Below are 12,066 nucleotides of genomic sequence, written 5' to 3' on the forward strand. Positions count from 1 at the left end.
CACAGTATCTAACAACTTACAACAGTCCAAAATCTTAAACTTGGGGAATAACCGTAAACAATATTTGTTTTTGAACGAATACCGCATCTTTTCCCGCCAAATCCAATTAATGTCAGTGTATGGTCAGTGTCATGTGTCATGCTATACACAAACACCGGCAGGCGGCAACGTTTATTTTTATTTCAGAATTCAGTTTAGTTTTTAATTTCCTAACTCAATCAAAGTGCCCAAGTGATATACTATAAACTATTTTCAACAGTGGTAATTAACATAAGTTGCAATGGATGTCGCTGATACATATGCTACTCAAAGCCAAGTTAAAGACGAGGTTGGAGTTCGTTGTCAGAAACTTTTTCAAGATTTCTTAGAAGAGTAAGTGTTGTTATTTACTTTCATTGCTATGTGAATATTTAGAGACCAATATTTTTAAGTACATTCATGATTCATACCATTTTTTTCCATGATAACGTGTTGGTTTGTAAATATACTTACTGTAACTTGCATCTTTGTAATTCCAGTTTCAAAGAAGACAATGAACTAAAATATGAGAGACAGGCTAGAGAGCTACTAAAACCAGAATTAAGTACACTAGAAGTAAGTTTTGACGATGTCGAGAAATACAACCAAAATCTGGCCACAACAATCATTGAAGAATATTACAGGATATATCCGTTTTTGAATCAAGCTATATTGAATTATGTGTTAAGTTTAGCTGAAAGTGGTATGAAAAAAGAGCTACAAGGGAAAGAATGTTATGTGTCCTTTGTTGATGTGCCGACGAGGCATAAAGTGAGGGAATTGACAACGGCTAAGATTGGAACACTCATCAGAATATCGGGACAGATTGTAAGGACGCACCCTGTACATCCTGAGCTTGTATTGGGTACTTTTGTGTGTTTGGACTGTCAGACTGTTATTAAAAATGTGGAACAACAGTTTAAGGTAAGGATAATTTTGATAGCAGTAAAGTTATTTGTTGATGTTCTCCACTTTTTTGTGTTGTTTCATATTGCTATAACTAATTTCAGTATAATAATATTTCATAGATCTTTTAAAAAAAATTGGTTGTTTGTAAAGTAGGTTTACGATCGAGATGTTTACGTGATAACGTCTTATTGGTGGCAGCGCTCGAGATGAGACAGGAGATCGGTCCGTCTCTCTCTCGTTATACCTGCGATCGCGCTCGTGAGGTTTTGGTGTGAGACAAGTTTCTGAACATGTCACCCGACTAAAACGATTTTAAAAACGTTATCACGTTAAAAATACGAACTATATAAACATGCTTTATATTTGCAGTACACAATTCCAACAATTTGCCGTAACCCAGTGTGTGCAAACCGTCGCCGTTTCATGCTGGACGCAGATAAATCAGTGTTCGTCGACTTCCAAAAGATTAGAGTACAAGAGACACAGGCAGAATTACCTAGGGGATGTATACCTCGCTCATTGGAAATTATACTTAGAGCTGAGGCTGTTGAATCTGTACAGGTATAGATCTACAAATACCTGAGTAATTTAATATCTTTAACTTACTTCAAATATGATAATTAATAGATTATAATATTTTCTACAAGTGCTACTCTAAAGTGTATCTGAAATTGTAAAGTATCTTAATTTTAAGTTAAATAATATAATTAAATGTTATTACTGCATTGCATTAACATTAAGTTTTACAAAATTTTGTGTAGTACTTATCTAAAATAATACAACATAAATTTCTAAATAAAGTGCTGATAACTTTAAAGTTTAAAAATACATATGAAATTATTCAAGACATATTTTTTTATTCATAATTAATTTACATTTCCATTCTTCAGTTTTTAAAATAATAATAATAATTAACTAGAACTTACTTTAGTGTTATTTTTATTATAGGCTGGTGACCGTTACGATTTCACAGGCACACTCATAGTTGTGCCTGATGTAGGATCTCTCTCGATGCCGGGCGCTAAGGCCGAACTTACCACTAGAACTAAACTGGCCAATGAAGGACAAATGGAAGGTATTAAGGGCTTGAAGGCTTTGGGTGTGAGAGAGTTGCATTATAAGTAAGTATTGTTATTATAAAGTTTCATATTGTGAATTAAGATGTTCAAACTGTGATTTAATGTGTGTGATAAAACTGTGATTATTATAAATCAGTAGTAAGACTATAATAATCATCATTTTTGAAGTGAAAACTTCTTTAGCAGCGTTGAGCACTTTTTCTGTAATGGGTATAAAATCTTAAACTCGCGTCAGGACACGTGACCTGATCGAAAAAGCGTAAGACGGATGGATATCAAACATGCTCAACGTTAATAATCAAGTTTTCACTTCTGCCGGCACTCCCGGAGGGCAATCCTTCTTTTTTTTCTTCTATTAATCTAACACCAACCACATTCGAATGAATATAGATTTCCTTCTTACATTTATTAAATAAAGATGATTAATAACTTCACTATTAGCCAAACATAATACATTATACTTTTAAAGACACATAAATCTAGTATTAATAATACTAAATCGACATTTTTTAAGCAATATAGCTTTTAGTTTAGTTTATAGACATAATACTATGATCAATATTGGGAGAAGCCTCTGGCTCCTGAGACACAGTTTTAAACTAGTTCGGGAGTCGAAGGATTCATTATCTAGACCTGTATAATTATTATGTCAATAAAGATTTTTATTATTTTTTTTATCTTCTTATATATAAAAATGAATCGCAAAATGTGTTGGTAAGCGCATAACTCGAAAACGGCTGAAACGAATTCGATAATTCTTTTTAAAGATGATAAATAACTTCACTATTAGCCATACATAATACATTCTATTTTCAAAAACACATAAATCTAGTATTAATAATACTAAATCGACATTTTTTAAGCAATATAAAAAAATTTCAGGACAGCATTCCTAGCATGTAGTGTACAAGCGACATCTCGACGTTTCGGCACGGGAGATTTGGCCACCGACGATCTAACTACTGAAGATATGAGAAAACAGATGACAGATAAGGAATGGGATAAGGTTTGTACTTATTATTCTGACTAAATATTCTCTACTCCTATCCTTTACTAATTTACTTAATTTCTCTCTGTTCAACCGGTTGTCTGGAAGAAATCGCTATTTAGCGATAAGGCCGCCATTTGTTACAATGTATCCTAGATTAAGTCTCAATTTGTCATTTTTAAGAGCAATAAAGAATAAATAAATAGATAAATAAATACTATCTATATTCAAACATTTATTCATTCAACTATATTGCTGAGAGAAGACACATAAATAATATTTATGTGTCTTATAAATAAATATTTACCACCAGTTCAGAAAGCAGATACTTGTACTAATATTATGAACACAAAAGTTTATAATTATGTATGTTTGTACCTTTTTCACACAAAATCCACTGAACGTATTTTGTTAATACATGATGTAGCTCATGTGCCAGATTATAGTATAATTTATAGAAATACTTGCTTTTGCCAGTGTCAAACGCTGAACTCTAGCACTGAATTTATGTTACTAAATCTCTTTTTTGTTATACAGGTATATGAAATGTCCAGAGATCGTAATCTCTATAATAATCTCATCACAAGTTTATTCCCGAGTATACATGGCAACAGTGAAGTTAAAAGAGGTGTACTACTTATGCTGTTTGGTGGTGTTGCCAAAACTACCATTGAAGGTTAGTTATTTTTATATTATTATACTCTAAATGTGCAACAATTTTAAAGTATAAGTGAAGTATTGCAATTTATAAAAAAGACCATGTGTGGCCAGCACAAGTGTCAGAAGTGAAACTTTTTTGCTACGATTCAAAGATATGAGAATCTTCGACTTGCTCCATGAGTTGACGGTATTGCCATGACTGCAAGCAGGCAGGGTAAATACCCTATCCTTAACGATAACAGTTACATAATAGGTATGCTATTTATAATCTATCTTGCAAGATTGTAAACAGTCGAAAAATTATGAATCGTACCAAACCATTTACACTAAAACATTAATTTTCGACAATTTACAATCTTATAAACTAAAACTAATGTGTCACCTAATAAACTTATGGTGACACCTAAACTAATTGAAAATATTTTATAACTAGATTTCCGCCCGCGGCTTCGCCCGCGTTTTCAACGAAAAACCCGCATAGTTCCCGTTCCCGTGGGATTTCCGGGATAAAACCTGTGTTAATGTGTAATATGTGTTAATCCAAGTTACCCTCTATATGTGTGCTAAATTTCATTGTAATCGGTTCAGTAGTATTTGCGTGAAAGAGTAACAAAAACACACATCCTCACAAACTTTCGCATTTATAATATTAGTAGGACTAAACAAATACCAAACTAATTAAAGGTACAACCCTCCGTGGAGACATCAATGTATGTATAGTGGGTGACCCGAGTACTGCAAAATCACAATTATTGAAGCAAGTGAGCGAGATCTCACCGAGAGCGGTATACACTAGTGGGAAAGCCTCGTCTGCTGCTGGTCTTACTGCGGCTGTTGTAAAGGTATGTTTTATTTTATTTAAAAAGTATATTGATGTGTCATTTAACATTTTTTATCATTAGACTAGCTGCTCCGCGCGGTTTCACCCCCGTGGCTCCACCCCTGTTGGTCGTAGCGTGATGATATATAGCCTATAACCTTCCTCGATAAATGGGCTATCTAACACTGAAATAATTTTTCAAATCGGACCAGTAGTTCCCGAGATTAGCGCGTTCAAACAAACAAACAAACAAACTCTTCAGCTTTATAATATTAGTATAGATTAGTGGAATTTATTTTATTTTCATCTTTCGTTTAAAATAGATCGTAATCATTTACAACTTTTTAATTTATAATTTTCATAAAATATCTGTAAAAATTAAGGACAAAGGTTCAATAGAATATATCCAGTGTTATCATTGAATCCTTAGCATGTGTGCATTATTCAATGTTTTTCCTATTCTTTAAATTAATTCGATTAATATTATTTTTTTGCAATCATAATAATTTTTGGCTACATATATATATATTATACATATAGATAACATTAGTGTTATTAAACAACGTAAAATTTTCAGGACGAAGAATCATTCGACTTCGTGATAGAAGCAGGTGCTCTAATGTTAGCAGATAACGGAGTGTGTTGTATCGATGAGTTCGACAAGATGGACCCAACTGACCAGGTCGCTATACACGAGGCTATGGAACAGCAGACTATCTCTTTGGCCAAGGTAAGAAAACGTGTCAGAAGTGAAACTTCTTTGGCAAGATTCAAAGAAACCAAAATCGTCGCCTTCATGGCTTGATGGTATTGCCATGACGCGACCTTGAATTTTACTCTCAACGCGCCTAAAGAAGTTTCACTTAAATAATATCGGAAATAATAATTCGGAGATTAATTTTATTTAACCGATTCAACACGACAATACAATCATTTTACAAATATAATATTATGATATCTAAATCATACGTAGTTTGCTGTTTATACCAATTTATTTTATGTAAAATGTCTTTCTGTTTTTTAGGTTATAATTATTTACCTAACAATAAATGTCAGTTTCTATTCACACTTTCAGGCAGGAGTCCGAGCCACACTAAACGCTAGAACATCAATATTAGCCGCAGCCAATCCCATAGGAGGTAGATACGATAGAGCCAAATCCCTTCAACAAAATGTCGCCCTCAGTGCTCCTATCATGTCGAGATTTGATCTATTCTTCATATTAATAGATGAAAGTAGCGAAATGGTTGACTATGCGATTGCAAGAAGGATTGTGGATCTACATTGTAATAAAGAGGAAACTTATGATTGTGTGTATACGAGGGAGGATCTGTTGAGGTATATTGCGTTTGCGAGGAGTTTCAAGCCGCTTATTACAGAGGTAATATTAAATGTTGATTTTAAATTAAAAAAATGTCATTATACTGTATATGCTTTTGCCTGTTGGCTGTTTGCTTTGTCTTGCCTCTCTAGTGATTTTATTTAATAAGTTAAATATGTTTTAACTTTTAAATATTTTTTGTTTTCTTAATCAAATCATTTATTCAATTCTCCTCACAATTCCCTCACATTTCAATAATATAACACAATAATTCATAATAGTTGTAAATATTCGAAATACTTAGAAAAAACATTTTGTATTTTTAACAAACACCTTGTAAATTATATGGTATGTATTACAACTTTGAGAAACATTCCGAATTTTAATCTACTATATACAAATAAGTTGGGTTTTCCTTCCTGATGCTATAACTCCAGAACGCACGAACCGATTTCCACGGTTTTGCATTCGTTGGAAAGGTCTCGGGCTCCGTGAGGTTTATAGCAAAGTAAAGGTGTCTCTGGTGGCGAAACGGAGTTCGCCCGGTTTGCTAGTTGTAGTACTTATGTACCAATATTTTTGAAGTGAAAACTTCTTTAGCGGCGTTGGGTATAAAATCATAAACTCGCGTTTATGATTTTATACCCAACGACGGATGGATATCAAACATGTTCAACGTTAATAATCAAGTTTTCACTTCTGCTGGCACTCCCGGAGTGCAACCCGTCTTTAAACAACACCCTGTACATCACAGGAAGCGGGCAAGATCCTAGTGGAGTACTACACAGTACTCCGTTCCCGGGACGGCACGGGCGGCGGCGGGTCGTGGCGCATCACGGTGCGGCAGCTGGAGTCCATGGTGCGGCTGGCTGAGGCCATGGCCAAGATGCACTGCAGCGGGCACGTCACTGCGCAACACGTGCACGAGGCCTACAGGTCATATGGGGTATATACAGGGTGATTGAAGTGAAACTTCTTTATCGGGGTTGGAAAAAAATTTAGTGTAACATTTTTTCGTTACGCATGACAGTTTTCCGTTACGCGCCATCTTTTTCTTATCCTTACCACGCGAATTTCTGTAAAGTTGCATATAGTAAATTATTTTTTGAAAAATAAGGTCATAAAGAAATTTCACTTCTTACGTGTGTACACTAGTAAACGCACACATTTTTTTTTCAAATGGGTACGGTAGATGAAATCTGAAACTATGAGGAATATGTAAAAACGCCCGCTGGTAAAGTCATGAGGCTGATTTTGATGAAAGTAAACTACATGCAACATCACCACTGCTCGAACGGTGAAGGAAAACATCGTAAAGAAACCGACATGTCGAAGAATTAAAAGTTCAACGACGTGTGTTTTCCGCCAACCCGCACTTGGCCAGCGTAATGGATTGGCGCCTGTAGCCTCATAAGAGGCCCATATCCCAGTAGTAGGAACGTATATGGACTAATGATGATGAATCAACATCGTTATATCGTTGAAAAACTTGTTCGATTCAAAATTAACGAATAGGAATGACAAAAATCTGATGATTTTAGTTTTCATCAAGATCGCCTCGTACTTCCGATACGTTTTCTCGATACTCCTTATAGTTTCGATTTTCAACGTCCACGCCCAGTTGAAACAAATCAATATTATAATATATGAATAGGGTTAAAAATGTTATGTTTTAGATCATAATAAAAAACCTATAAACGTAACCTAACTTATTTTTGCCATTTTAGGCACGTTTCAAAATTAATAATTTTACCGCAAATTATTTTTTAACCTAAATATTTCTCTCTAGGTTACTGAACAAATCGATAATCCGTGTAGAACAACCCGACATTCATTTAGAGGAAGAAGATCCGCAGTACGAGCCTAGTATGGACGTCGATCAAGACACACCAAACGGCACTGGTATGTATACTTTTTATTTTTATAACATCGTATTTATAAGTATGTAAATGTTTTAGATTAATTATAATATAGTATTGGGCGTATTTAAATGTTTACTCCTTTTATTACCACTCAAATTTTATTTCATTATTATTCAAATAAATTAATAAAAAAACTTATTTAGTTAAATAATTAATTCAAATAATGGTAAATGTATTTATTTTGATCTTAATATGTAAATTGAACATAAACATAAAATTCAACCCATTTCAATAATTTCAGCAACTGAACAGTCAAGTGCAGATACTGGGTCAAAGAAAAAACTAACATTATCATTTGAAGAGTACAAATCTCTGAGTAACATGCTGGTCGTGTACATGAGGAAGGAAGAGGGAGAGGCTGAGACTAGAGGTAAATATCACTAACGTTAGAGGTAATATCACTATCACTAACGTTAGAGGTAAATATCACTAACATTAAAGTTAATCAAAGAAAAAACTAACATTATCATTTGAAGAGTACAAATCTCTCTGTAACATGCTCGTCGTAACTGGAGGTAATAATATCACTATCACTAGAGTAGAGGTAATATCACTTGTTTGAATTATCAACAAAACGCGCGGCTATGTCCACTTTATATCAGACAAAATTTTAAATCATGTGATATAGAAAGTAAGGATCAATTCCCAAAAAAATATATATATCAAAAATTAAATTTAAACGAAAATATTTGCTTGCGTGTTCTTACTTAATTGCGTATCTCTATTAAGTTCAAAATTCTAATTAAAATTCAAAATTGTAAATATCCAATTCAATTTTTGTTATGATTTCTGATTGATGAATAGGATACATGAAACTATTAACATATTGGATAAACCTATACAACAGATAAAAATATCGTCTAAAACTATTTTCTAATAGAAATCTCATTATTTTCAGGTGAAGAAAGCGCAGGCATGCACAAAAGTGCTCTAGTAAGCTGGTATCTAGAGCAATTGGTCGCTCAAGGACAAATTGAAACTGAAGACGATCTTTTAGAACGGAAGACTTTGGTCGAGAAGGTCATTGATAGACTTATGTACCATGTGAGTATTTTTGCAAAATAACTGTATAAAAAATGTAACAAATTTAGAAAGTTTGTAAAAATCAGATGTTTAATTTTTGTTATTATGAATAAATAACTACCGAATATTACTGCAAAATTAAATCTATGTCTCATTGAATAGTAATTTATTTTCCAAAACAGTGTTTTTGTTCCTAAGAATTGAAGTAGTAGTTTATAATTATAAATTAACAATTTCATATAAAGGCTATTGCATATTTCTCTTCTGTTTAAATTTTTACAATGTAGATCGTAAAAATTGTAAAAAGATATTATTTTTAATATAAAAATGAAATTTCCAGGATCAAGTGATAATCCCGCTCTCAACAACGGGTTTAAAAGCAACTCAGAAGTCAGAACAAGAAGTAGAAGACGACCCCTTACTCGTAGTTCATCCCAATTATGTTGTCGACGCGTAACATTCCGCCTTGTGTTTAATAAATGTTTTAGTTTTTTATTTTGTGTTTCATTTTTAACTTACTTTCTCCACGCTTTGTCTAACACATAATAAATTATATACAAAAACCATCCTCGAGAATCATTCTATAAAAAACCGCAACAAAATCCGTTGCGTAGTTACAGATCTTTCTTTTATACTATGTAGTGATTTAATTACTTGATGTATTTTTCAATTTCACGCTATTTTAAAAATAAGTTAAATGATCTATCACTACTAAGAATTCACAGTATTTTTAAACATTTAATCATATACTAGCTTCCGCCCGCGACTCCGTCCGCGCGGAAAAATTAAGAAAAAATAAGATTTATTTTTTTCTACGTATTTTTCCGGGATAAAAAGTATCCTATTTTATGCCCAGGATAATAAGGTATAATTGTCCCAAGTTTCATCGAAATCGAACCGTTAGTTTTCACGTGATGCCTTCACAGTTCACATACAGACAGACAAAAATTTTTTTAATCACATATTTGGGTTTGGTATCGATCCAGTAACACCCCCTGCTATTTATTTTTTCAATATTTTCAATGTACAGAATTGACCCTTCTACAGATTTATTATATGTAAGTATAGATATATTATATACTGACGTAGAATCGGTCTATGCGACTAGCACTAATATTCTACCCAGACACAAACATACATAGTAGGTAACGTTCATTCGCATACTCCGTAGTAAAACAAAGATAGAATATACATATTTTATATTAATTATTTATCCTTTAGCTAAAAAAAGTTACCAACGTAACCGACTAAATGCAACACGACTAATTTACTGACTTTTTACGCATATGCCGCTTCTACCTCAGTTTATATAATATGTATTCTAAGCATAAGCGTCTAAACTCTAAACACACTGCTGAAGTTCAGCACAATTACGCAAGCAATGTTATTTGAATGAATTACTCACGACACATAATGCCGAAACTATGTTGCGTTATAGCGTACAGCCTTACGTACAGCCGAACTTCGGTCGAGCGTGTTCTGCAGTAACTTATTCTATAGAGCATTCGTCATGGTGCGTTTATATCAAACGAACATAGTTACATAGAGCTAGAGCAAGGGCATTCTTTCGTGATCTTTTGGTGGGGTTCTTATGTGGGTTTTTAGAATGAGCATTCATTCGTTTGATGTAAATGTACCGTTAAAAGCGACCGAAATTCGGTTCGGTTTCGTACGCCACGACAGCGCTTTAGACACTGTAGTAAGTTCGGCACTTACTGCCGCACATAAAATTAGCCACGGAACTTCGGCATAGTGTGTTTAGACACTATCTATCTAATATAAATATCTCTATCTAATTAAAATTTTCTGTATCAAAAAAGTTATCAAATAGAAATCAGATTAAAACGCACCAAAAAGCAGGTGGTCTGATTTCAGTTTACCTGAATGAAATTTTTTTGTACGTTTTGTGAATATGCCTTGGAAGTTAAAACAATAAGCTTGATTTTTCTTTAAGGTTGATGTTCCGACCGTCCCTCCATACATTTTTGATTACCTCTAAACACTTAACACAGACACTATTTCTTTAAAACTAATCATTTTATCACTTCTCTATAATGAAATGTGTGCGCGTTCGACCTTTTTAATCAATAATTTACAATATTTACTTAGAAAAACAACAGTAAAATACCGGAAAAATTTGACACTTCTACAGTAGTGTGCGTGACTTTTGCCAAGCGAAACACGACATAAAGCACGACATCTAGCGCATAGACTATATACTTATTACAGATCTAGCGCGTCAATGTCTAAACGAAAGGCGATGTTTAGACATTGACGCGCTAGATGTCGTGCATTCGCGTTCGTTATCTTATGCATAATGAGCATAATTCTAATAAATCAAAGTTCTGTGTAAAAATTGAGTAATTTCATTTCCAATCGTTCAAAGAAAATAACAATAAAATAAAATAAAACTAATGACCTTAGAAACTATGTTTTTTTTTATTTATTACTCATTATTGTTCGTCCGTCGTAGGTCTGTAAACTGTATTGTACACTGAAGGTAAATGGTACTGTAGGTACTTTAGTTCGGCGTCGTCGCTCGTCGGCTTGATATAAAATTACATTCTTGATTTCATTGACACGCGCTATGATTTGCGCGCGGAATTTCTTGTGTTGTGAATTTATTTTTGTATGCTATGCATTTTAATTGATTCAAATTGCAATGTTTCTCTAGTATGCATTTGAGACTATATTGTAAATTGTAATAATTGATCGTGGGTATAGTAATTAATTATTCTAATAACGCAATTAGTAATATATGTATTTTCGGTGGGATTCAAAACAAAAAATTGGCCCGTGATTTTTATGAAATTTCACCACATTGCAAATCACATCAATCATAGTTCATACACATGTATGACGAAAGTGATTAGTATTGTGGCTAACATTGACTCATCAGTTCATCACTGAAACCAGTGATAAATCAGTACCTATATCATATTGTGTTTGAATATTTTTAAACAATGATATAAGTATACAATTATTATAAATCGGTAAACTATCAAAGTAATCACAAACTTGCAAACATTGGTAAAATGTCCAGTAGTTTATGAGCCTATTCATTACAATCAAACAAACAAAGTTTTCCTCTTTATAATATTAGTGTAGACAAACACTATGAATACGATCACGAATGCAAATTCGGGGATTTTCTAATTATTGCTAAATAATAATTGAATTCGTTTTGAAATACTCTATAATTTTTAGTGTATAAATAGACATTTATAATGTGGTGCTCATTTTTTTTGTACTGCTAACGCTATTGTAGGTACCTATTTTCGTTGTTTTATTTCAAGTGAACACGGCCATACAATTTTGTCACGAGC

At 33.2% G+C, this 12,066-nt stretch overlaps 1 protein-coding gene across 1 annotated transcript; it reads left to right on the top strand.

The window, feature by feature from the left end:
- Nucleotides 1–142: 142 nt before the first annotated feature.
- Nucleotides 143–9,235, top strand: Mcm6 (minichromosome maintenance 6). Its single transcript, XM_090115556.1, has 14 exons — nucleotides 143–372; nucleotides 519–942; nucleotides 1,297–1,488; nucleotides 1,876–2,048; nucleotides 2,889–3,012; nucleotides 3,532–3,670; nucleotides 4,339–4,496; nucleotides 5,052–5,204; nucleotides 5,550–5,855; nucleotides 6,550–6,731; nucleotides 7,585–7,697; nucleotides 7,959–8,087; nucleotides 8,616–8,761; nucleotides 9,081–9,235. Exons 1-14 carry the CDS (start codon nucleotides 281–283, stop codon nucleotides 9,195–9,197), a joined length of 2,448 nt encoding a protein of 815 aa, XP_089971682.1. The 5' UTR covers nucleotides 143–280; the 3' UTR covers nucleotides 9,198–9,235.
- Nucleotides 9,236–12,066: the final 2,831 nt, after the last annotated feature.

This window comes from Colias eurytheme, chromosome 23 (assembly GCF_061535395.1).
Source record: "Colias eurytheme isolate Ceu_HAF_F1 chromosome 23, ilColEury1 Martin Lab GWU primary, whole genome shotgun sequence".
Lineage (NCBI taxonomy): Eukaryota > Metazoa > Arthropoda > Insecta > Lepidoptera > Pieridae > Colias > Colias eurytheme.

What these genes read in the sequence shown, in the direction of transcription:
- Mcm6 (XM_090115556.1), top strand. Translation starts at nt 281, where the DNA reads ATGGATGTCGCTGATACATATGCTACTCAAAGCCAAGTTAAAGACGAG. An exon ending in TCAAGCCGCTTATTACAGAG is followed by an intron (nt 5,856 to 6,549) that starts GTAATATTAAAT and finishes TGTACATCACAG; the next exon opens with GAAGCGGGCAAGATCCTAGT. An exon ending in CACGTGCACGAGGCCTACAG is followed by an intron (nt 6,732 to 7,584) that starts GTCATATGGGGT and finishes ATTTCTCTCTAG; the next exon opens with GTTACTGAACAAATCGATAA.